Here is a 26,266-nt window from a genome sequence, read left to right as displayed (position 1 = left end):
GCAACACAGGATTAGCTGTTTCAGGACTAAGTTAGTCCGATGTTGTTCCATCACATTTTGGAAAATCCATGTCCAGCCCAGTACAAGCCTTATAAAATGTCTCTAGCTGGGTGAAGAACTGATGTGACTGAACTGAGCGAACCTGAGAGGTAAGAGACTGACTGAACCAACTTTCTTAATGCAAATATGTTAAGTTGCAGATGGTTTATCTATAGCTGCACTCTTATTTCTCTATGATCTACAGATTTTAAGAAGAAAGATTTTAAGCTTTTACTGTTTGTGGCATGGTTAATATTACCATTTGCTCACTGTTATATTTTCATATGTTCAGCTCTGTAATCATGAAGCTTATTCTTGCTGTGCTGGTGTTGGTTCTGGTGGTCGAGACCCAGGCGCAATGGTACCAATTCCCAGGACAAGCCATTGGAGGTCACTTTTTCCTTTTAGTCTGCATTTACTCTTAAGTCATGTAGGTGCAAAGGACATGTGGCATGCTTACCAGGATATGAGGGAGGCCAACTGGAAAAACTCAGACAAGTATTTCCATGCACGCGGGAACTATGATGCTGCAAACAGGGGCCCTGGAGGAAGATGGGCAGCCGAAGTAATCAGGTATTTCATCTGTGGCAGATTTGACATGATTTTATTCCTCAGAATTTCATTTGAGCACTTACAGTAAGCAAGCATATTTACTTCCTCGCACTATAGCATGCAACAGCAGCTCAATGTGCTATTATGGAGGTTTATATTATTTTTGTATTGCAATATTATTATCTAATGTTAATGTTTACATTTTAAGTGCATGGAAATTGCATTAAATAACTGTTCTGATATGTGCAGTGATGCAAGAGAGGCTCTGCAGGGATTGGGTAATTCGGGCCGAGGTAAAGTGGATTCTGAAGCTGACCAGGAAGCCAATCGCTGGGGACGTAATGGAGGTGACCCCAACCGCTACAGACCAAATGGCCTTCCCAATAAGTACTGAAAAAAAAATCATCAGTGCAATAGAAAATGACTGAAATCATTTAACTGTAATACTGCTGAATCAATTTTGCATTAAAAAAAAAACACATTTTTACTACATCTTAACAATTATCTTTAATTAAATCTGCATTTATGACATGAAAAATGCCAATTTTTATGTTTTATCATCATTCAGTCTATGTAACATGCTTTATTGTCTGAATAAAGCAAACAAATTTATTTGTAGTTTGTGTGTCTGATGTCATTACGTCACCTCCAGCTGGTCACTCAAGCACATTTATCTACCAACAGCTTTGTCTTGACTGGCCATTAATTAAATCTGCATTTATTACATCAAACTGAAACCTTTAATGTTACATAGCTTTGATTTACAATAAAACAAAAGGTTGAGCCTCATTTTTATCAAGATTATTGACTGCTTACACTGCATTTCTGTTCAAAAACTATATACTAAAGTTCTAAACTACATTTGAGAGGATCTTTATCTATCTGATCCTCTCTGTCATAATGGAGGGATATATAAACCGATGTTCACTCAGTGATCTCAGTCATGAGATAGAAAATCTATTGAATATGTTTTAATATCTGAGTAAACAATTTCAACTATTTGTATGTCTATTTTCATTCACCTTGCTTATTTTGGGGAGCGCCACCGGCTGGTCCCCCAAGCACACTGATCCACAAACTGTCAATTAAAAAACAAAAAAAGATAAATAATGATTTCTGCACAAAATAAACGAAAAATGATGAAGAGATTATGGCACGAACGAATTTGTAGGCTGTCTCTGCAGTAGGCTAAATGTAAAAATTTGGTAACATATTTAACAACAAGTTAAATGCTTCATATTTTACCTTTTTTTTTCTTTAATATTTTTTTTATATATATATATATATATATATATATATTCCCACCTTGCAGCTCCTATGTTGTTTAATGCTGTTGTGTCTAATGTATTTGTGCATTCAAACTTATGTTAATAAGAGTCTTAAAGTAAAAAATGATTTTTACCAAAGTTTCCAAGTGAAAGTGAAAGTTTGAGTGGTAACACAAGTGTTAGCTACATGTGCAGGCATCTGGAATTTCCATCCCTTACGTAACAAACATATATGGGAATATACGTGACGTGACATACAGCCAAGTATGGTGACCCATACTCAGAATTCGTGCTCTGCATTTAACCCATCCAAAGTGCACACACACAGCAGTGAACACACACACACCGTGAACACACACCCGGAGCAGTGGGCAGCCATTTATGCTGCGGCGCCCGGGGAGCAGTTGGGGGTTTGGTGTCTTGCTCAAGGGCACCTCAGTTGTGGTATTGCCGGCCCGAGACTCAAACCCACAACCTTGGGAGTTAATCACATATATTTAGAAATAAAGACAAAAACACATCTAATATTCTATTCACAAAGTTTGATTCTTTATTGAGTATATATAGCACATACAAGTTCCAAATGTGAATGTACATATACACACACATTCATGAGTTACAGCAGATTTCTAGTTCCCAGCATGCTTTCCTCCTGACTGTTAAAGGAGAGTAACAATTTAAAATTAAGTGCTATTTCATGTGTTTTTGCTCAGTATTATAACAGGGGGAGATCTCTTAGTGCATAATGTTGTATTATTTTGACATTTAAAAAGGGTTTTTGGTATGTGTAAGATTGTGGGTTTGCATTGTGCCTGTGGTTAGGTTGATGATTGGCCAAGCACCATTAAAACTATATGCTGCTTTATTTAAAAAGTAATATTTGTGTGCTTTCAAGCACAGTGATAGTTCACAAAGTGCTTTAATATGAAATATATATCAAATTAATAATAATATATCAAATATATTTTCTTTGCCACACACCGCAAGAAAAATAAATTTTTTGGGAGAGCAAACAACAGCAAAACCTCCACACAAAAGCAAAAACTGATTAATTTTGAATAGTATTTAAATAGTAATTTTATAATAATATAAATAGTCAAAGTCAAAAATAGTTATATATTAAATTATTGTTATGATAATGATATGACAGTGAGTGAGGTGAATGAAAAGAGACACAAATGGCTGAAGTTATTTACTCAGACACTGAAGTTATTTACTCAATCTATACCTACAACTACAGTAAAACAGAGTAAACGGAGATGGGTTCAATTTTCACCGCATTGCCGATGCAACTCAAATCACATGTGTTCATGAATTTTGAGTTGTTAGCTGAAGGTATTTTATAATACCATAATTGATGGTAACAACATTTCTGACAAAGATGTTGGAAGATAAGGACAATGTGCTTGAGTGACCAGCTGGTGGCGCTCCAACATAAACAATGAGTGACGTATTAAAAACAACCTACACAACTATAAATGAATTTGCTTGCTTTATTCAGACACTAGAGGATGTTACATGAACTAAATTATGCTAAAACTTCAAGACTGCATTTTTGATGTCATAAATGTAGATGTAGACTAATTAAGGATAGTGTCGAGATGTAAAAAAGAGTGAAATGGTTTTATGTAAAATTGAATCAAGAAGTTTTAGAGCAAAGATGATTTCAGCGATTTTCTATTGCACTGATGATCTTCATTTCAGTACTTTTCTTCAAGGCTTTCCGGTCTGTAGCGGTTGGGGTCACCGCCGCTACGTCCCCAGCGATTGGCTTCATGGTCAGCTTCAGCATCTGAATTACCGTGGCGAGTGAGTGCCTGCAGAGCCTCTCTTGCATCACTGCACACATCAGAACAGTGATTTAATGTAATTTCAATGCACTTAAAATGTAAATTCTCAAAATAAATAAATAAATAAACATCCATAGTAGCACATTGAGCTGCTGTTGCATGCTATAGTGCGAGGAAGTAAATATGCTTGCTTACTGTAAGTGCTTAAATGAAATTCTGAGGAATAAAATCATGTCAAAACTGCCACAGATGAAATACCTGATTACTTCGGCTGCCCATCTTCCTCCAGGGCCCCTGTTTGCAGCATCATAGTTCCCGCGTGCATGGAAATACTTGTCTGCGCCAATCGTGTCGGCCTCCCTCATATCCTGGTAAGCACGCCACATGTCCTTTGCACCTACAAAACACAGTGAAGTGGTTAAAATCTGCCTGCAAACTGAATCAACTGAGTGCATGACTTAAGAGTAAATGCAGACCAAAAGGAAAAAGTGACCTCCAATGGCTTGTCCTGGGTATTTGTACCATTGCGCCTGGGTCTCGACCACCAGAACCAACACCAGCACAGCAAGAATAAGCTTCATGATTACAGAGCTGAACACATAAAGATATAACAGTGAGCAAATGGTAATATTAGTAAAAGCTATAGATAAACCATCTGCAACTTAACATGTTTGCATTAAGAAAGAGGTGCATGGTTCAGTCAGTCTCTTACCTCTCAGGTTCGCTCAGTTCAGACACATCAGTTCTTCACCCAGCTAGAGACACTTTATAAGGCTCGGACTGGGCTGGACATGGATTTTTCCCAACAAGAACTATCATGCCAACCAAGCAATAAAATGAAAAGTCCATCAGCCAACTTTGCTGATGCAAATCATTATGTAACTGAATAATGTGTTTGGCAGACAACTTTTTCCAAAGTTACTCTAAGTTTACAAATCACGCCATGCATTTTGTGAAATTAAATGACATTGTTGACTGACCCTTTTGAGACTGACTGACTGTGTTGGCCAGTGTGTGGGAATTCCCAGATGTTAAAACTGATTGTTTTTGGAGTGTGAGGCCTGAATCATCCCAGCACATGGAAATTCCAGATGCCTACACATGCAGCTAAAGCTTGCAAACCAGAGAGAGTGTGTGTATAGTGTTACGACTCACACTTTCACTTGGAAACTTTGGTAAAATCATTTTTTAATTTACAATACTTAATGACACAAGTTTGAATGCACAAGTACATCAGATACAACAGCATTAAACTACATAGGATGTGCAAGATGGGAATATATATATATATATATGTATATAAACCTTAAACAATAAAAACATTGTAAAATATGATGAATTTATGAAGTCTATTTTTATGAAACTTTTTTTTTAATTCTAAAAGTCATTAGTGAGTTGTTAAAACTTTGGAATATGTTACCAAATTAAATCAAATTAGACTTGTTTAGGATTTACTAATTATATAGCCTACTGTATGTGCTTTCAGTTTTAATAATGTTTTGTAAGAAAGAAAGAAAGAAAGAAAAGCCAGTACAAAAAAAATCATGATTTTAGCACAAATAAACTGAAAATGATGAATTGCACATTATATTATAGCACAGAGATTATAGCACAGACTAATTTGCATCTCTGCAGGTCCCTATATGATTTTTCATAAGAAAAACATCTTTAAAACTGAAAGCACTTATATAATTAGTAAATGCTAAAAATAAGAACTCAATAATGACTTCTTTTAGAATTCAATGCAAAAACAAACAAAAAAAGCTTTCAGAATTTATTAAAAGCTTAAAAGTTAGACTTCATAAATGCTTCATATTTTACAATGTTTTTATATTTTATATATATACAGGTCCTTCTCAAAAAATTAGCATATTGTGAAAAAGTTCATTATTTTCCATAATGTATTGATAAAAATTAAACTTTCATATATTTTAGATTCATTGCACACCAACTGAAATATTTCAGGTCTTTTATTGTTTTAATACTGATGATTTTGGCATACAGCTCATGAAAACCCAAAATTCCTATCTCAAAAAATTAGCATATCATGAAAAGGTTCTCTAAACGAGCTATTAACCTAATCATCTGAATCAACTAATTAACTCTAAACACCTGCAAAAGATTCCTGAGGCTTTTAAAAACTCCCAGCCTGGTTCATGACTCAAAACCGCAATCATGGGTAAGAGGTTATCCCAGAAGGCCATCAATGACACCCTCAAGCGAGAGGGTAAGACACAGAAAGAAATTTCTGAACGAATAGGCTGTTCCCAGAGTGCTGTATCAAGGCACCTCAGTGGGAAGTCTGTGGGAAGGAAAAAGTGTTTCAAAAACCGCTGCACAACGAGAAGAGGTGACCGGACCCTGAGGAAGATTGTGGAGAAGGACCGATTCCAGACCTTGGGGGACCTGCGGAAGCAGTGGACTGAGTCTGGAGTAGAAACATCCAGCCACCGTGCACAGGCGTGTGCTTTTGAACCAGAAACAGCGGCAGAAGCGCCTGACCTGGGCTACAGAGAAGCAGCACTGGACTGTTGCTCAGTGGTCCAATGTACTTTTTTCGGATGAAAGCAAATTTTGCATGTCATTCGGAAATCAAGGTGCCAGAGTCTGGAGGAAGACTGGGGAGAAGGAAAATGCCAAAATGCCTGAAGTCCAGTGTCAAGTAGCCCACAGTCAGTGATGGTCTGGGGTGCCATGTCAGCTGCTGGTGTTGGTCCACTGTGTTTTATCAAGGGCAGGGTCAATGCAGCTAGCTATCAGGAGATTTTGGTGCACTTCATGCTTCCATCTGCTGAAAAGCTTTATGGAGATGAAGATTACGTTTTTCAGCACGACCTGGCACCTGCTCACAGTGCCAAAACCACTGGTAAATGGTTTACTGACCATGGTATTACTGTGCTCAATTGGCCTGCAAACTCTCCTGACCTGAACCCCATAGAGAATCTGTGGGATATTGTGAAGAGAAAGTTGAGAGACGCAAGACCCAACACTCTGGATGAGCTTAAGGCCGCTATCGAAGCATCCTGGGCCTCCATAACACCTCAGCAGTGCCACGGGCTGATTGCCTCCATGCCACGCCGCATTGAAGCAGTCATTTCTGCAAAAGGATTCCCGACCAAGTATTGAGTGCATAACTGAACATAATTATTTGAAGGTTGACTTTTTTTATATTAAATACACTTTTCTTTTATTGGTCGGATGAAATATGCTAATTTTTTGAGATAGGAATTTTGGGTTTTCATGAGCTGTATGCCAAAATCATCAGTATTAAAACAATAAAAGACCTGACATATTTCAGTTGGTGTGCAAAACAATGAATCTAAAATATATGAAAGTTTAATTTTTATCATTACATTACGGAAAATAATGAACTTTTTCACAATATGCTAATTTTTTGAGAAGGACCTGTATATGATTTGCATCAGTTAAGGTGGTTGGCCCTTTTTTTTCTTCTGATCTTAATAATTAAACAAGAAAAGTAAACTGATGGCTGTCTCTAAGACATCTGACTTCCCAGAAACAGTTGTGCAACAGGGGAATTAGCCAAAAGAACCAAAATATTTATGGCACATCAAAACTAGGAAACTCCGTGTCTAAACCACGTCCAAGCCAATGAATCTAGCTTCAGAAAAACCTGATTCCTCCAAAATACAGAGGTGAGACACTGCCTCAACATCACAATGTAAGAATGCTGTGCTTAAGAAGTTTCATTTACACTCTTTAGATTTTAAAATCCGATTAAATCCATATGGAATGTGTTTTTAATTTTTGTAATAAGAGGAATATTTAAAATAATAGTTCACCCAAAAATGAGATGAGTTGTTTCTTCATAAGAACAGATTTGGAGAAATTTAGCATTGCATCACTTGCTCACCAATGGATGGCGTCAGAATGAGAGTCCAAACAGCTGATAAAACTAACACAACCCACACGTATTTGTTTAGAACTGTTTTTGCTTGTAAACAGTGCTTTATGTGCATATTTTTCTTCTGATTCATAAAACATTTCCACTGGAAAAAGAAATATGGATGATGGAATTTCTTTTTAAAGATATGCAGCTTTTTGTTTCTCATGTTGTTGTTCGTTTTTGGTCACTAAAATTCAAAATGTGTGTATTTACAGACAACTGATTTTAGGCTTTCAACCAACACTTTCAGTCATAAATACAGGCAGAAACTGAGTGGCATCGGCATAACAATCAAAATTTTACCCACAGTGTCTAATTATCGAATTGTATGGGATTTCCCTCAATAATAACTGGTCATTATGAACAGTATGCCTACATTTTCATTTCCCGAACAAAGATTTGAACATGACTGACAACATTCATAAGAGTGTCTCAAGGTAAGCCAGGTAATTATAGTTCTGCCATTTTCAAATTACACAGAAAAAGGGAGAAAGTATTAAAAAGCTCAATTTAAAGTATTCACAACCTTCAAACAAATGACGACAGTGCAGTTATCCGTGGGCTCTGATGGAGTACAGATTCCCATGACTCATCTATTCCACATTATAAGGACCATATGAACATTCTGAAATGACCAAAGAAGCAGAAATCATTTTGTAATAAACTTTATTTTGGTCCCGAGGAGACAGATTAGTCAAAGAGTCCGAATCCCATGTCATCTTCGGATTCTTCAGACTCCTCTTTCTTCTCTTCTTTCTTCTCCTCCGCTGCAGGAAAAAAGAAAAGGAATAGACATTAACAAAAAATAAAAATCAACAGTTCACAATTATTTGTCCATAACTAAAGCATAAGACAAATTACATATTTCAAACAGTCATAGCATTTTACATTTACTCCCTTAAAGAGTAGTTTATGCTAATTTCACTGAGGTTTATCTAATTGCCCATAATGGATATTTGGTTGAAATTACAGTTCAATCAGCAAATGCATATAAACTGAAAAGCACCGAGCTTTATCACCCAACTCTATACTGACCTGCAGGGGCGGCAGCAGATCCTCCTGCGGATGGGGCGGCAGCACTGGAAGCAGCTACAGCACCTCCGGACGGCACACTGGCCAGCTTACTGAAACCTGTCAGATGGCCACAAACACAGACTGAGACATGCTCACCCAAACTGAATGTTCTCAACTGACTGATTTCTTATCCATGATGTTGATTATACCAGAAATCATGCTTAGTTTGGCATGTGCTTTTTATTCAGAATTTTAAACTAAATACAGAAACCGCCTGAGGTTAAAGTGACCTGTAGGGTTCCAATGCACTCTTTAGTGATTACCTGATTAGTCTTTTTAGAAAATATTTTATAAAGATAATACTCACAAAATGGAACTCCTATTAAACTATTTTAGAGCCGGAATTTACCAACTTTGATATTCTCAACTCAATCTTTATTTAAAGTACTTTCAAAGCCACCAAAGTTCTGTACAGAAAAAAAGCACCAATTGCATAAAACATTACGAGACAATTAGCCTAAATCATCATACACTGTGAAAAATGTATTTGATAAAAATTCGAAGTTGTAAAAGACTAATAAAGTACATCTTACAAGCACAAATTATTCTACTTCAAGATTTCACTTTAGCGGAAATTATTTTAAATTCTACATTCAATTTATTCCTAAAATTATGTACCCAAAACTACAAACTTATTCAAATAAAAATAAAAGTGTGCCTAAAGTTGAAATTCCCAGACATTTTCCAGGTTTTCCAGAACCATGTCTTGAACAGTAAGAGGCCTACATCCTCAAGTCAAAGGTTTCCCTTCAGTTTAAAACAATGACCAACTTACCTTGGGCAATCACTTCCTCCAAATTTTTGCCATTGAGCTCAGACACAACCTACAAATACAGAAGTCAATATTAAAGAAAAGCATATAAACGGACACAGACTCTCACAAGCACACCATTTGCTCCCGGGTGTTCATGAACACATTTACCTTGCTCATCCGGGTGTCATCAGCTTCAATGCCGACGCTGTCCAGGATCTTCTTGATGTCACCTGTGCTGGGGCTCTCTTTGCCTCCGAGGGCAGCGAGCAGGTAAGCAGCTACGTAACGCATCCTATAACAAATACAAAAAAACAAAAAATTAATAAATATATATATTCATGCATTAACATGTAGGAAGCGTTGACAGTTTGTATAAATATTTACAGCTTAATGGTCATGTAATATTAGCTAATAACACTACTATATTTAAATTAACCTTAATTTCACGCAATATTTATTCTGCTCAATGAGCGAATTTCTGAAAGAAAGAAAATGCATCTTAAACGTGTGCGCGCACACACACAGAAAACCCGTCTACATAACTTCACCACAATTTGAGCTTTTTTTATTAAATAATTTTCACTTTAAAGCGCTAAAGAGGACTTTAGTGTTGTTTAGTGTACCTAAGCTAAAAAAAAATAGAATGTTTTACTAGTAATTCAGAGAGGATGCCACATGGCTGACTGTGCTACTGTTAGCGGACTGTGTATAAATACATCAATCTGAGCTTCTGTACGACTTCAGCCTCGCAAATGAAGAACCGAGGGCCTTTATCGGTTTAAATACGTTTTTCATTTGCTCATTTGACGTTTATACGTGCTTGTTAAATTAGTGTTTTTATTCACTCACTTTGCGGAGAGAGGGAGTCTCGCGTGTTCACTAGCGGGCTCGTGCAGGCAGAAAGGAAGCGGAAAGGCGGCGAAAACCGGAAAAACGACACGGTCGATGACGTCACACGCGAGGAGCGAATCGAAAGGCCGAAAAGCACGTCAATCACGAGGGTGAGGGCGGAGTCTCTTCTCTTTCCCCCCTTTTTGAAAGGGATATTTATTTATCAGTATTTGCGGCACAGTTTTATACAACATACGACAGTAATAATAAAAAGAGAGAAAGAATAAAAATTTCTTTTATTTTTGTGCTCAATCGCCGAACAATAATAGATCAGTGCGCCCAGTGGACATGTCAAAGGAATCGTAATTAGCCAGAAATTGGTTGATTAATGTTTTACATAAAATTTTACATTTAGGAAACAAATAATTCAAAATAAATAAATAAATAAATAATAAATAAATAAATAAATAAAAATAAAAATAGAGTTCTTTTGTCATCCATGCACGTCCACTGTTGGTCATTGTAAGTTAGTGGACGAATTATTAACATAGTGAGATTGTAAAAAGTATGTTGTTATTGTTTTTATAAAAAATCCACAAGAAAAATAATTAGTAATTTTTATGATAAATTCCAAATTATTTAGATATTGCAAAATTTAACCAATCGAAAACATGGAATGTTCCACTAGTCTATTAATAAAACCTGCCGGCAGAGGTCATGTTTTATCATGAGCATATAAATCAAATATATATATATATATATATATAGTGACTGTCTGAGATATAGCTCACATGCAGCACTCTCATCTAATCTCATCAGTGGATTGACAAGGTAAATATGTCATATTTATTTAATACAGAATTACACTCAACCCATGCTTTTCTGAAATGCACTGTTAAATATTTAGAGGGTATTCTTGCCAAGTATCCCATGCAAAATCACATCCACAGATGACAGTCAGAAAATAACTTTTATATTAAAATGCAAAAATTGCACCCTGGAAATGAGTTTCAGGAGGATTTTACCTTTATGAGAACATTATTTTCTAACTATTTGAAAACACAAGTGTATGTAGCCTAAATAATGCTCAAGATAGCGTAACATATAGCAGACATTCTTTTGTATATATAATAGGAGATTATACAGCTGTCTATAGATGTACTTCAATCTGTTCATCACACAAAGCAATTTTAGAAGTTGTATGATATTATTTAGCCCTTTTTGGAGTTTGGCAGTATAAATGACATCCACATTCACTGCAAAAGAGCAACATCTCCTTTTGTTTCTCAGAATAAAGAAAGCAATTTAATTTAAAAAGACATGAAGGTGAGTAAATAATGACAGAATTTTCATTTTCTGGGTGAACTATCCGAGTGTGTCAGCGATAAAATCATAATGAAAAGGTCTCTGACAGACAGAAAAATTGGTGAGAATGTGAGCAATGTAAAGAGCACATCAGACTGACTGATATTAGTAATGATGTTAGTGTGAGAGGTGGATCTGAAGACGGCAGAAAGACAAACAAGTGACATGAAGGATAAAGCAGTAAAGGGATAGTTCACCTGAAAATTCAATCATCATCTATTTGCACTTGTGTTGTTCAAACCTAGATGAAGTTCTTTCTTTGAAATGCAAAAGGTGTTGTTTGACAGGATGCCCTGACTGCTGTTTTTAAAGTTTTTCATCGTCATATGTACAAGTACAAGGAAGTACAATGTTAATCGCTTTGCACAGACTATAGACAAAACAGAATAGAATATACAGTACTGCTACGTACAAAAATATACGTACAACTAAATAAATAACAGTAAATATATAAAAATAATAATTTTCCGTAATAATAATATCATTTCTAATAATTAGGCTATTCTTTATTTTTTAATTAATTAATTATTAATAATAATTACTGTTTGCACCAGTAGGCGGCGACAAATAACTGCCTTTATGAGGGAGTCATTTGCTTGTTAATTTAACCAGTTCATTCAAAAATGCTGATTCATTCATTAAATCCACCAGTTCAAAAAGGCTGATTCAGTTAAACAAGTATGAGTGAGCCTTTGAATTGTCTACTCAGCCGATTTGTTCAAACAAATCCAAAATCAAAGCAAGCGCTGCATAATATCATTGCGCTTGCTGCACCCATGATATGGCAGCAAAGTTCCTTGATTATTACGCCGGAATGAGAGTATAGTACCTAACCATATCGGCCTAGAAAATCACAACTTTTCATTTTCCGTCAGTCTTAGTACACGATGTAACTACAAAAGAGTCAAAATAGGGAAAATATCAAAACTCTTTGTTCATTTTTGAGCGAGATGCTAACGGTCTAATCAGATTCAATGATCTATGCTAAGCTAAGCTAAAAGTGCTACCGCCAGACCCGGAGGTAGGCTGAATGGATTCAAAAATGGTAAAACTCAACTGTTTAACTCTAGGGGAGTTGGAAAATGAGCCTATTTTTTTTTTTAAATAGTGGAGTGTTCTTTTAAGCTATTTATTTAAACACTGGAGTGTTCCTTTAAGCTATTTATTTAAACACACAGATTCACTCAGGAATCACTGAGTCACTGAATCATTCACTCAACCAATAGATTAAAACAAACAAAACACTGTGTTACTCAGTACAAACTTTTCATTTATTAAACTTAATATTGCAACCAATATTGCACGGTGACACTCACAACTGTGATGTTTATCTCAATGTGGAAAATGTTTTGGTGCATTTATAGTTAATTTAAGGAGAACTAACTTTACACATTTACAGTAATGAAAAGGAAATGTGAAGTTAGTTCTGAGAAAATTTCCTACAGCATATGCTTGCAGATATTTTGTCCAAAAATGGCCACCTGTATACTGAATCAGACTGCAGAGGCAAAAAAGTAATTGAAATGCTTTAATACCTTCGATTCTTTAGGGGGAAAACTTTCAGGGCTCTGCTCTCATCTTCTCATCTTCCCTCCCAGGTTCTCTTTGAACACCCTTATATTTACTTTCTCTCTCTCCTGCCTTGTATACTTGCAGCCTCTGTTCCTGTAAGTCTTATCAATGGGTTTTGGGTTTCTGAACATAATCTCTCAATGGAATGCATTGTGGAGTCTGCCTGTGGATTCAGGATAAATGTGAGTCTGCTGGCTTTGCCAGAGTTTTATATGTCACATCATTCAACAGGCTTGTTTTAGCTGTAGTGCAAGGAATAAAAAATAAACTCAAAGCCTTTACCCAGAAAAAAAATCTATCACTCAGAGTTGCTTGTTCATAGCTCAGGAGATGGTTGTATTATTCATAAAAAGCACAAAGATTAAGGTTGAATCAGACGAGTATCATTTAATGAGCAGAATTAAGAAGGATGAACAAAAGCAAGAGTGTCGTGTAATTTTCCCATCACACACACAAAAATCGATTTTTATCATGCTTTCACACACCACACCGTCCCTAGAGAGATCCTCTGAATACAGAATAGATAGCCGAGCGGATCCTGCCATTGTCTCTGGTATTATTTCATTTTGATTCTTACTGTGCAGCATTTTCACTAATGGACACTAGTGCAGGCCAGAGTGAACGTGAGCCGCTCTGCTGCGGCCGCAGTCCGTCTTTGATCCTGCATCCTGCCGTCTGAAGTGTCGATTCCCTGGATTCGCTGCACATGGTTTTGAAGTCCAGAAAACATTGTGATGTTTGTAGTGTAGTCAGCAGTTGCCATGGTTACAAAAACTCACTCTATACCCTTGAGCAGAGTTTTCAAGCAGCACTGCAAAATATAATTTTCTCAGTGTTGTTCTGTACAAATATTTGTATAAACATGCCTACACTGTAAAATCTAATTAGTTAGGCTTACTTTAAAAAGGTATGCAAACCCATTGCCTTGAAAAAACTAAGTTTTGAAGTTCTCTCAAATTTTTCGTTGTATTGACGTTTCATACATTTAATATTACTTTGGGAAATGAATGAATGTAACTAGAGAAAGATGAGTGAAAAGCCTATTAAGAATTGTCCCACCTCAAAAATGCTTTCTTTTTTCTTGACAAAATGGCAAAAAAAAAAAAAAACCTTGTTACACCTGCTCTAATCTTCCTTATTTCTTCTTCTGTTGTTTTGTTGCTCATTAGCAACATGTTAGTGCACTGCTGCTTCTCACTGATGTATTAATGTTATTGGTTCCTTTGTGGCTACTAATATTTTAAGTAAGCGACACTCAAAGGAGTAATTAAATTGTTTTATTCACCTTGAAATGAGCTGTAACTTTATAAAGTCAAGTAAGTATAACAACTAAGTAAAGATAACTAATTATATCTAAGTAAGGTAAACTATTGGATTTTGCAGTGTACAATAATTTTCCCAGTTTACCCAAGAAGCAAATTTGCATGGATGTGCAAGATAAGTTTTCAAAGAATTTATATTCAATCAAAATTGGTTAGATGGTAATGGAGATTGTTTATGACTTTTATAGGTACTATGAAAAAGAGTCTGCAAGCCAACCTGATCATCTCCATCTTCTCTCTGGCCATGTTGGACATTCCTGATGACTACAAACTGGAGCAGTAATAGAAACCGTGTTTTTGACACTTAAAACATGTACAAATGTAATTCCACATTATCTGCTCTGTGTCACTGATATTCTTGGTTTTGTGATCAGGTGAGTTTTCTTTGGACAGAAAAGTTCTAATACACACTTAAAAGTAAAAAAATAACACCATAGAAAAAAAAAACATAAACTAAAAAAAAAAAAAAAAACAACACAAAATCAAAATATTAAATTAAACATTTAAATATGTAATCCACTTTACCTTTAATGTGATTTCTTGTATTGATGTAACAAACCTCAGAACTCAGATGCATTTGTGTTCAAGTTCTTTAATTTACTTCTGTAATGTATGTTTCAGGCCATTGGCACTTGATTTGAGTCTATTCTTTTTTTTTTCGAATATTTTCAATTAACCCCATAAAGCCCGCTCTATCTATCTAAGGCCTCTAAACAATCAAAAATATATTTTTTTTCGAATATTATTTAATTAATTTTGTTCAATTAACCCCATAAAGCCCGCTCTATCTATCTAAGGCCTCTAAATTATCAACATGTTCAAAACAATTCTTAAAAAACCCTGTTGTACACAATCTACTACATGCCTTCTTTCAAGACTGATATAGGTTATAGCAGGTAAAAGGTCTCTTAGTGTAACTGTACAAACGTCCACTTTCAGCTCTCTTTTTGCTGTGAAATCTTTACTGATTTTTAAAAATGTAATCTTAAGTATTACTTTTATGTTAGTAATATTTCAAAATGAATACTTGACGGATGCAACTGACATTTACTTGTTTATCTATACATCATTTTTTTTTGGTAAAAAATCCTGTTAAAATGTGAGTATTCATCAGGTTTTTGAGGAATGTTAATTTGTTCATCTCGCAGTCATTGTATTACATTTCATAACACCACAAAAAACAACAAAAAACACAACAAAGACAAATAAGACATATTATTGGGAGATACAGAATGGCATCTGATATTTATATGCATTTAAACTAATTGATTTACATTAATACAAACTATCAGAATTTCTTACTTTTTGGCCATATATATATCAGCAACTGCACCAAACTTCCTATTTTGCAGAGTTTGAGCCTCTGAATAAAACTGAGGTGTTTTTTCCTCCATATTTTTAATTATTATAAAAGCTCAGTGAATCAAATCTGCTACAAAAACACCTATGCAAACATTTTTTTTCTTAGAATTTGTAAAGGGTTAATAAACTTTAGAAAAATCCTGACTATTATTTCATATGTCAGGCTCACATGGTTAAACCAGTTCATTTAGATGTTTCAGCATGCAGTGTCAGTGCAGCTGTTTTAATTGGTTTATTTTATAGAAGATAACTTATTATATATGTAGATTGTGAAAACAGGGCTTTTACAAATAAAATGAACTTCTCTTTTGTGATGGCATGGTTTCTTTTGCACACTAGATTAATCTGTAATGTTGTTTTAGTCTGCCAGCTAAACTCATCAATGGAGGCATTGCCGGGTTAATTGGTGTTAAACCCACCTCCAAAACCAGCAAAGCAGATCTCGCATCTACACTAGCATGTATGTTTCCTGCTCCTTTTAATTGTCTGAGCAAATGAATGCCTGTGCTTGTGCTTGTGTTCATGTATATATGGGTGGTTCATTCACAGGTCTGATTGTCTGATAAAAACCATCAGAAGGATTCTGTGGGATGTACAGAGGTGATGTACTGTTTCACAATCTGTATAGACCATATGGAATTGTTCATGCTTGGAAAAACTCTATTATCTATCCTCCTTTCTTCTTAATATCCCTCCTTCACACTTTCATTTCTAGGAGCTGCAGTTAATCTGACTCTGGTAACTCCAGAAAAGGCCATCAAACTGGCTGCCAATGATTTCTTCAGACACCAGCTCTCCAAGGATGGGTGAGAATAAAAACACTCTCAACTTCTTACATAAGTGTATGGGGGAAATGACAAACAGAGCTTCATTTTGATTCTCGTACTTAAATACTTACAATTGAATTTGGAACTGTTTAAGAAATTGAGAGACATTGCATGTGCATGAGTCATTTAAAGGGGTAGTTCACCCGAAAATGAACATTTGGTAATTACTCACTCTCATGTTGTTCCAAACCTGTAAGACCTTTATTCATCTTCAAAACACAAAATAAGATATTTTTTAATTGAATTTGAATTCCGTGAGCTCTCTGACCCTCTGACAGCAAGGATCCTTACACGATCAAGGTCCAGAAAGGTAGTAAGGACATTGTTAAAATAATCTATGTGTCATAAATTTTACGAAGCTACGAAAATACTTTTTGTGTGCAAAGAAAACAAAAATAACGACTTTATTCAACAATTCGTCTACTCCGTGTCACCCTAGCACCATTTTGGAGAGTATCACAGACGTAAACAACGTATGCAACGTATGTGCGCGGATACGTTGTTTACACTTTGATCTGAAGGTAAACAGTGTATCTGCGTACATACTTTGCATACATTGTAACAGCAAAGGACAAATTCAATGCACAGGGCCCAGAATTTCTAATGACGGGTTCACGTTCTGTTGGGCCCCTGTAACTCTGTTCCACTATTACCCCCTGTCCGACGCCCCTAATTATTTACACAAATTCAGTTGGCATACATTATACTCCAGATCATTTCTAAAGGTAGTTTACAATTTGAGAAGAATTCTTTCATTTGCAATACTATCTAAAGTAAAACATCCTTCTTCCACAACATAATTGTATTTAAAATGTGTTATAGGTTATTTAAAGGACTTCTCATTTAATGAACAATTTAATGAACAACAAAGAATAAAAAAAACGCATCAATAGAAAATACATGGTTTGGCCAACAGAAGTTGTAATTATAAACACAACTTGCAATGACCTAACATTTATAGAATTACCCTTTTGTCCAACCAAAGTTCAACCTTTCAGAATAAACCTTTATTATTTAAATATATATATATATATATATATATATATATATAAATATATATATATATATATATATATATATATATATATTCATTAAAGTGAATACATTTGCTCATTTAGTGCTGAATTTGCTCAGCAGTGGGATGTAATGAAGGTCTCATAACTTATTTAACAGTTGCACTGATTTAGAAAGAGCAATGCTCAATTTTTTTAATTTATTCCTTTTTTGCTCTGGGCATAATTTAGGTTGGATGAAGTCTCAGATCCATTTCTTATTTTTTTTTAAGGGAATGAATCCACAGAGCCACTGGATTTGCTCACAGAGCTTTGGAAACAGAGCTTATCTGATAAAAGCCACCCATAAGCTTCTGCATTATGGATAGATATTGCTGTATAACTCAGTACACCTTGAATGCCTGGAGCTGTGGTGAGCATCTCTGTGGTGACTAATAGCTAGATGGCTAAATTATTGATTAACAGCGTCCAGTAGACTGCAATTAACCGATGAATTATTGAAATAAGTGTGTGAGTGTGTGCATTTGGGAGTGTGATGTCATCACAAGATGAGGGTCAGACCCCAAAGCTACTTGTTTACAGAGGAAACATGCTTATCATCGTCTAAAAATAATGCTGTCTTCCTCTCTTTTTGTCTTTCTGGCTCTCTTCCAGACAGCAGTTGACGTTGGTAAGAGAAATGTTAGCTGGCTGCGGTGCTGGTACCTGCCAAGTTAGTGTCTCTGCTGCACTCATAGGACCTACATTCCTCACACTCACAAAACAGCTTATTTTTCTGAAAGTAATGAGTTTCTTAAAGTGATGTTTTGGATTAAGTACTGCTAAGAAGGAATGTGGTGCACCCAAAATGCAAATTTGGCATTGCAAAACAATCAGATGTTGGGCAAAATGTTCAAATGTGTGTTTTCCAGATCTATAGAAATATAAGAAATAATAATCAGAAAAGTTTGGGTCTTTAAGATTTTATTGTCTTTGAAAGAAGTTTCTTATGCACACCAAAACTCCGAAAACCAGTCAGTATCTGGTGTGACCTGGTGAGACGAACTGCAGTCAAGTTGAGACCCCGAAGAGGATGACGAGCATGCAGATGAGCTTCCCTGAGATGGTTTCTGACAGTTTGTGCAGAAATTCTTTGGGTATGCAAACCGATTGTTTCAGCAACTGTCCGGTTGGCTGGTCTCAGACGATCTTTGAGGTGAAGATGCTGGATGTGGAGGTCCTGGGCTGGTGTGGTTAAACATGTTCTGCGGTTGTGAGGCCGGTTGGATGTACTGCCAAATTCTCTGAAACGCCTTTGGAGATGGCTTATGGTAGAGAAATGGACATTCAATTCACTGCCAACAGCTCTGGTGGACATTCCTGCAGTCAGCATGCCGATTGCACGCTCCCTCAAAACTTGTGACATCTGTGGCATTGTGCTGTGTGATAAAACTGCACATTTTAGAGTGGCCTTTTATTGTGGCCAGCCTAAGGCACACCTGTGCAATAATCATGCTGTCTAATCAGCTACTTAATATGACACACCTGTGAGGTGGAGGGATTATCTCGGCAAAGGAGAAGTGCTCACTAACACAGATTTAGACAGATTTGTGAACAATATTTGAGAGAAATAGGCCTTTTGTGTACATAGAAAAAGTCTGAGATCTTTGAGTTCAGCTCATGAAAAATGGGTGCAAAAACAAAAGTGTTGCGTTTATAATTTTGTTCAGTGTCTTTGATCAAAAATGCAGTAAAAACAGTAATATTGTGAAATATTATTACAATTTAAAATAAGTGTTTTCTATGTTAATATATTTTAAAATGTAATTTATTCCTGTTATGCAAAGCTGAATTTTCAGTATCATTACTCCAGTCTTCGGTGTCACATGATCCTTTAGAAATCACTCTAATGTGATGATTTGCTGCTCAAGAAACATTTCTGATTGCTGTCAATGTTAAAAACAGTTGTGCTGCCTAATATTTTTGTGGAAACCATGGTACATTTTTTTTTAAATAATTTTTTATTTTTTTAATGAATAAAAGAGCAAAAAACAGCATTTATTTAAAATATTAATTTATTGTAACAAGTAAAAGCCTTTACTGTCACTTTTGATCAATTTAATGCATCCTTGCTGACAGAAAAATAATTGATTTCTTTATTATTAATTAAATCTTACTGACCTAATTTCAAAAAGAACAATTTAGATTCCTTTACAGCTTAAATAACAAACATTTGTATGAAAAAAAAAAAACATATCTGCTTTTAAACTGAAATGCCTTGAATGGTAATGGTAACTTCTGTCTGTATGCGGTTTTGTGTTTTGGCCGGTGATTGTAACCACTCCTATGGAGATGCTAAAGATCCAATTGCAGGATGCCAGCAGAATAGGTGAAAGATAGAAAACTTTCTCATGTCTGCTTATAGTGCCTTGTTGATGATGGGGGCACATAGTATCATATATGCATACTATTCTACAGCATGCAATATGTTTATTGTGTGCAATATACAAAATGTCTGCATGCACGGAATATTGGATGATGAACTCCATTTGGCAAATTGTGGCATGTACAACAGAGCACACTGTAATGTTGCATCCCACAATGCAATGCACTTATCTTGACCTTGACCACAACATGAACCATGGATTATAACAGGACTCTGCTTGCTGAATTAAACATGCATTGTAGGCATGTGACAACAGTGTAGCAGAGGACATGAAATGTTGCATATACTGCACCATATACATTCAGTGCTGTATGCAGTGTACAAAAGCAGCATGGCATATGCATAAAGCAAGAACTAAACTGAAACTAGTTAGAATTGAAACTTCTATCATGCTACATTGTTGTAACAAGACCATTTTGTGTTGCATGTTTAATTTAGCAAGTGTCGTCCAGTTATTCTTGGAAATAAAAATTTATACTTGTATTTCAAGTCTCTTATGCTCACCGAGACTGCATTTATTTGCTAAAAACACAGCAAAAACTGTAATATTCTGAATTATTAATGCAATTTTAAAAGAAACCTGTTTTCTATTTTAATATATTTTAAAATGTAATTTATTCCTGTGATGCAAAGCATCATAACGCCAGTCTTCAGTGTCACATGATCCTTCAGAAATCATTCTAACATGCTTATTTAAGAATTATTTGATAAATAGAAAGTTCAAAAGAACAGCATTTATTTGAAATAGAATACTTTTGTAACATTATAAATGTCTGTAAGGTCACTTTTGAGTCTTTGATGCACATTTAATGTGAATGAAAGTATTCATTTCTATAAAAAAAATCAAACTTTTGAACAGTAGTGTATATAAAATTATATGAGTAAAATGCTATTCTGACTATATTTCATGTCTCTGACAGAGGCTCAGAGGAAGCTCATTGGCCAGCAGGCTGGAGGAGACAGAGGCAAAGTGAATGTTGTTCAGTTGAAGTCTCCCACAGCCCTCCAACTCTCCAGAGATCTGCTGAAGGACAAAGGCATCGGTGGTCTCTATAAGGGACTGGGGGCCACTCTATTACGGTAGTCCAACAGAGTCACTTGAACTGTGGGACGCATTTATCCATAATGTGCTTTATTTCCATCCTTTATCTCACACTGGTGTATTCTCCCCCTTTGTCTTCCTCAGGGATGTGCCCTTTTCCATCATCTACTTCCCACTGTTTGCTGACCTGAATAGCCTGGGCAGGGGGAACGCTGACGGTTCAGCTCCGTTTTACATCTCCTTCCTTGCTGGCTGTTTTGCAGGCTGTGCAGCAGCTGTTGCAGTTAACCCTGTGGACGGTGAGAGGACCTATGATGTGTGAATAGGTGCATTTAATGAGGTGTACTCCATTTAAAAGTTTGGGGCAATACGTTTTTTATATATATTTTTATATATTTATTAAGTGTCTTATTTTGACCAAGGCTGCATTTTTTAGATCAGTTAAAACATTGATATTGTGAAATATTATTGCAATCTAAAAAAGCTGTGTTTTTATTTGAATATATATTAAAATTGAATTTATTCCTATGATGGAAAGCTGAATTTTCAGCATCATTACTCCAGTCTTCAGTGTCACATGACCCTTCAGAAATCGTTCTAATATTCTGATTTGCTGCTCAAGAAACATTTTTCAATGTTGAAAACTGTTATGCTGCTTAATTTGATGCATTTTTCTAGTTTCTTTGAAAAATAAAAAGTTCAAAAGAACAGCATTTATTTGAAATATATTTTTGAAACATTATGTCTTCACTTTCACTTTTGATTAAATTAATGCATCCTTGCTGATTAATAGTATTAGAAAAGTATTATTTCTTTAAAGAAAAAAAAAATTGCTGACCCAGTATTTTTGAATAGTGTTAAGTGTATATAACAACAAGAAATATAAATTCACATTGACCAGAAAAATGAAATGGGCCAAAAGCCAGGATTTGGTATAATGCACACAAATCATAAAAAAAGTTAGCTGCCTTGCTGTCTATGTCTTACAGCATCTTAACTGAAATGGAACCTCATAAGTGACTGATTTGGGACACTCTACATACGTAATAACTCCATTCATTATACAGATAACACTCCTGACATGAAGCACACAGGAGATCTGAGTTGATTTCAGTAGAGTGTAGTGATAGCTCTCTTGGCTAACAACACATGGCAAGCATAAAAAATACATAACACAAAAATATCAGGTGAAATAACTTTTATGTTTGACTGAATTATTTTACTATGTAAAAAATAAAATATATATTTTAGTTTTAAATATAATAATATAATATAAATAATTAATTATACAAATACATGTTTATATAAATAATAATTTAAAAACATTTCTCTCTCTCTTTATATATATACAAATATTATGTAAACATGTATATTGTCATATTTATATTTTTATACATTAAATATATAATAAAATGTTTACAATTTCACATCAAATAGGTTTGTCAACCATGCCAAATATTATTGAGTGATATTATTGAGTTATTTAATTAAAAATAATTGCATATTAAATCCATAGGGGACACAGTTTGCTCCTGTATTTAATCATCACCCAAACATTTCATAAGTAGTCAATTACATTTGAATATGTTTTGTCTACAAGAGTCAGTTGCCTACAAATGACAAGTTATGTGTGTAATGGTGTGTGACACTTTAGTATGACATCAAAATTATTATTTTTTATTTTATTTTTTTTACAACAGTTGCAATTAAGTCTTATTTCAGTGAGCCAAAATGAAAGTGACTGCATCTCAAATGCATTTTAGCAGTGACAATTTTATACAGAGCCGCAGCCTAAGCATCTAAATTGGCAAGTGTGGTATTAATAGTAGTAGTTACCCAAAAGAACCATAATAAAATCAGCAATTAGTATTATTAAAGCACCATCAGCATGATTAAGGGGGGACAGTATTTTGTGAATGCAGACTAATGGTTTGTATGTGTGTAAAGACCAGGCTTCAGTCTCTGGCCCATGGATGTCATAAGGACACTTACAGTGGAGTGAAAGATTGCATCACGTAAAATTATTCTTGTATACTCATTTATCAAAGTATTTCCATAAGGTTGTTTCTTATTTTTGTCCTCTGAACATCTCACCATCAGTAAGATTCTCTGTTACGAGGGCCCCTCTGCGTTCCTGAAGGGCTCGTACTGTCGCGCACTGGTCATTGCGCCGCTGTTCGGCATTGCACAGGTGCTTTACTTCCTGGGAGTTGGGGAATTTGTTCTCAGTCTCCTGCCTGGATAAAAACACTGAATCTGTATTGAATCTATACTGTAGAATGCGCTAATCTTGGAACAGTGGCTTGTATTTGGACTGCAGAAGTTTCAGATCAGCTTTGAGGACCGGTTTTCATCATCAGCATCATCTATCAGTACAGGATGGCGATAGCTCTGTTCCAAAAGCTAGTGAGCACTGGGTTTTGGAGCAGAGCCAATGTTTCCTTGTGTTAGAAGATCCAGATTTTTTTTGAGCAAGGATGCATTGAATTGATCATCACAGTAAAGACATGTGTAATGTTACAAAAGATTTATATTTCAAATAATTGCTTTTGGACTTTCTATTCATCAGAGAATCCTGAACAAATATATATCACAGTTTCCACAAAAATATTAAGCAGCAAAATTGTTAATAATAAAACACTGATAATAATCAGAAATGTTTCTTGAGCAGCAAATAAGAATGATTTCTGAAGAATCATGTTACAATGAAGGAGTAATGATGCTGAAAATTCAGCAATTCATCACAGGAATAAATTACTTTTTAAAATATATTCACATAGAAACAATTATTTTAAATTGTAATAATATTTTACAATAATACTGTATATTTGTGATCAAATAAATGGATCCTCTGTGACCATGACACATGAAAAAACCTTACTGTCACCCATCTTTTAAAAAAGATCGTGTATCTTAAGCTACTTTGAATATTTCGGTATTGCAGATTATTGAAAGATATATTCAGAAGGAGTAATTTATGAAAAAATTAAGCAATTTACGTTCAAATGTTCTGCCAAATGAGCTTATTGAAATCAAGCACCGCTGGTTTCCTCAGTGCAGCATTTTATTGAATTGTATTTACCTTGGTCTTATCAGAACCAGAAGAGACGTTTTCTTTGAGCTTGTGTCTGTGCATTAAAACATAATCCTTTGTGATTTATGTAAGCTATGTACAGTGAAGACTCTTTATTTGTCTGTATTTTACAGACTGAGTTAACTGCAGAACTTGCTGCTTAAGGTTAGAGGTTTAGAACAAACCCTGAGCAGAATATCTGCACTGCAAAAATCAATTTCTTACTCAGTATTTTCATCCTGTTTTCCAGTCCAAATATCAAAACTTTATCATATCAAGACATATTTAATTGTGAAGCAAAATTACTTAAGATATCCAGTCTAATTTTTCTGAACAGTGTATCAAAATTAAGCCAATTTACGCTTAAAACTACACATAAATGTCTGACAACGAGGTCCAAAAAATTATCTTATTTTCCCTTTGGATCAAGTTTCTCTTTTTCTAACCCCATTGACAGATATTTGTTATTGTTTTAAGAATAAACTCTCTTAATTTTTCAGTAAACAAGACTTCTTATGTGAGTTTGCCTCTCAGGTAAAGATGTCTTGATTTAAAACAAGAGAAAAACACAGAAAGTCAGAAAATCATTTTCAGTGTGAGGAATGTTAATACAATTCTGCCTTGCCAGCACAAGTACTACGTGCGAACAGAAGGGATTGTGAGCAGACATGCTGCTAACCACTCAAGCAAATCAAGGTGGCAGGAAAAATGCATTGATTGCTGGGTATGTGATTGTATCTGCAGGGGCTTTAGATCACATTTAGTATTCGGACCACAGAGCTCCCTTCCATGGCAGGCTTTTAATAGCTTTCACATCGTACTGTCCGAAGAGACGTTTTGAACTCTCCACCGGTTGCTATTTTCATCTGTGCACTGTAGTGGCCATCTCTCTATTTCATTCTAATCTCTGCCATCTCCTCTCTGTTCTAATCATACCTCTCTGGCCTCATCTCGGAAAATTTTTCCATCTCCCCGGTGGCCGCTGTTATTATTGATTTTTGTATGTTTTGTGCGCTGGGAATATATTTAGTCTCATAGCATAAGACAGAAGTGGCGGCAGCACAAACTTATTCTGGGAGATCCGTTTCATCTTGATATCATAGTCCTGAAATGGCCGAGCTTGAGGCACTGATTGCGAATTCGCAGGAAGAACACACAGAGTAGTGGAGTATACATGCAATGCATGGACAGCTCTAATAACTGCACTCGTGTCTTTGCCTGTGCCTTGGGGAATATCTGTCTACCGTCTACATTCTCCTCTGATTTCTGCTCATAATGAAGCCAGATCTTTTTATGTGCAGCCAGTGAAGTCCCTTTATAACCGAGATGCAATAGAGGAGCTGGGACCATTGGGGATTAAATCTTCACAAAGGGGTTCATATGAGAGATGCATTTTTTAAAAGCAGAACTTGTAAGTGCAGTCTCATTTACCGTTACGTTATGAAGTTTCACAGGCAAAATCCAGTCATTCCAATAGGAATCCATGCATGTGAAATCCAGTCATTCCAATAGGAATCCATGTGTGCAAATCCAGCTATTCCAATAGCAATCCATGCATGCGAAATCCAGTCTTTCCAATAGCAATCCATGCATGCGAAATCCATATATATATATTTATTATAAGGGAACCATCTAGTGGTGCCGCTAGGAGTTCTGGGCCCTGTGTACTGAATTTTCTATGCACTCCTTCACCTTTTCCCCCCACTAGCGATGCTCCTGGAACCAACCAACTTAGTTAGGAGATGTGTGTCATTATTTTTCCAACCATTCAGACTTGCAGTAGAATTTCACCTGGCAGGCACTAAAACAAGTGAAAGAATGCATGAATTCACTTTAACCATTCAAGGGACCAGAGTAGCATCAAGATATGAGGTCAGCAATCAGCATCATGGTGGTGGCGGCAAACACCAGTCAAATTTTCTAGAAAATGTAAAAATCAAGTTTCACTTGCAATGTGAAACGTTTCGCATGACATCACATTATAGGATCCTATTAGGGCTTTAACCATTTTTTTTAATCCCACAGAGCTCTGTCAGAAAACTAATCCACA

At 35.5% G+C, this 26,266-nt stretch overlaps 4 protein-coding genes across 4 annotated transcripts; 2 read left to right on the top strand and 2 right to left on the bottom strand.

Moving 5' to 3' along the window:
* On the top strand, positions 1 to 1,209 carry LOC109049944 (serum amyloid A-5 protein-like). Its single transcript, XM_019067612.2, has 4 exons — positions 1 to 149; positions 332 to 429; positions 474 to 612; positions 841 to 1,209. The coding sequence occupies exons 2-4, from the start codon at positions 342 to 344 to the stop codon at positions 983 to 985; spliced, it is 372 nt and encodes a 123-aa protein (XP_018923157.2). The 5' UTR covers positions 1 to 149; positions 332 to 341; the 3' UTR covers positions 986 to 1,209.
* Positions 1,210 to 3,338: 2,129 nt separating this feature from the next.
* Positions 3,339 to 4,497, bottom strand: LOC122137939 (serum amyloid A-5 protein-like). Its single transcript, XM_042727268.1, has 4 exons — positions 4,362 to 4,497; positions 4,143 to 4,240; positions 3,908 to 4,046; positions 3,339 to 3,698 (listed from the first exon to the last, which is right to left on the bottom strand). The coding sequence occupies exons 2-4, from the start codon at positions 4,228 to 4,230 to the stop codon at positions 3,560 to 3,562; spliced, it is 366 nt and encodes a 121-aa protein (XP_042583202.1). The 5' UTR covers positions 4,231 to 4,240; positions 4,362 to 4,497; the 3' UTR covers positions 3,339 to 3,559.
* Positions 4,498 to 8,205: 3,708 nt separating this feature from the next.
* Positions 8,206 to 10,373, bottom strand: LOC109049945 (60S acidic ribosomal protein P2-like). The gene is made up of 5 exons (XM_019067613.2): positions 10,234 to 10,373; positions 9,553 to 9,676; positions 9,406 to 9,454; positions 8,592 to 8,687; positions 8,206 to 8,323 (listed from the first exon to the last, which is right to left on the bottom strand). The coding sequence occupies exons 2-5, from the start codon at positions 9,673 to 9,675 to the stop codon at positions 8,247 to 8,249; spliced, it is 345 nt and encodes a 114-aa protein (XP_018923158.1). The 5' UTR covers position 9,676; positions 10,234 to 10,373; the 3' UTR covers positions 8,206 to 8,246.
* Positions 10,374 to 20,976: 10,603 nt separating this feature from the next.
* Positions 20,977 to 21,560, top strand: LOC109049940 (mitochondrial glutamate carrier 1-like). Its single transcript, XM_042727267.1, has 2 exons — positions 20,977 to 21,181; positions 21,288 to 21,560. Exons 1-2 carry the CDS (start codon positions 21,009 to 21,011, stop codon positions 21,463 to 21,465), a joined length of 351 nt encoding a protein of 116 aa, XP_042583201.1. The 5' UTR covers positions 20,977 to 21,008; the 3' UTR covers positions 21,466 to 21,560.
* The last annotated feature ends 4,706 nt before the right edge of the window (positions 21,561 to 26,266 follow it).

This window comes from Cyprinus carpio, chromosome B7, assembly GCF_018340385.1.
Source record: "Cyprinus carpio isolate SPL01 chromosome B7, ASM1834038v1, whole genome shotgun sequence".
NCBI lineage: Eukaryota > Metazoa > Chordata > Actinopteri > Cypriniformes > Cyprinidae > Cyprinus > Cyprinus carpio.
This window is presented reverse-complemented; position numbering and strand designations above follow the sequence as displayed.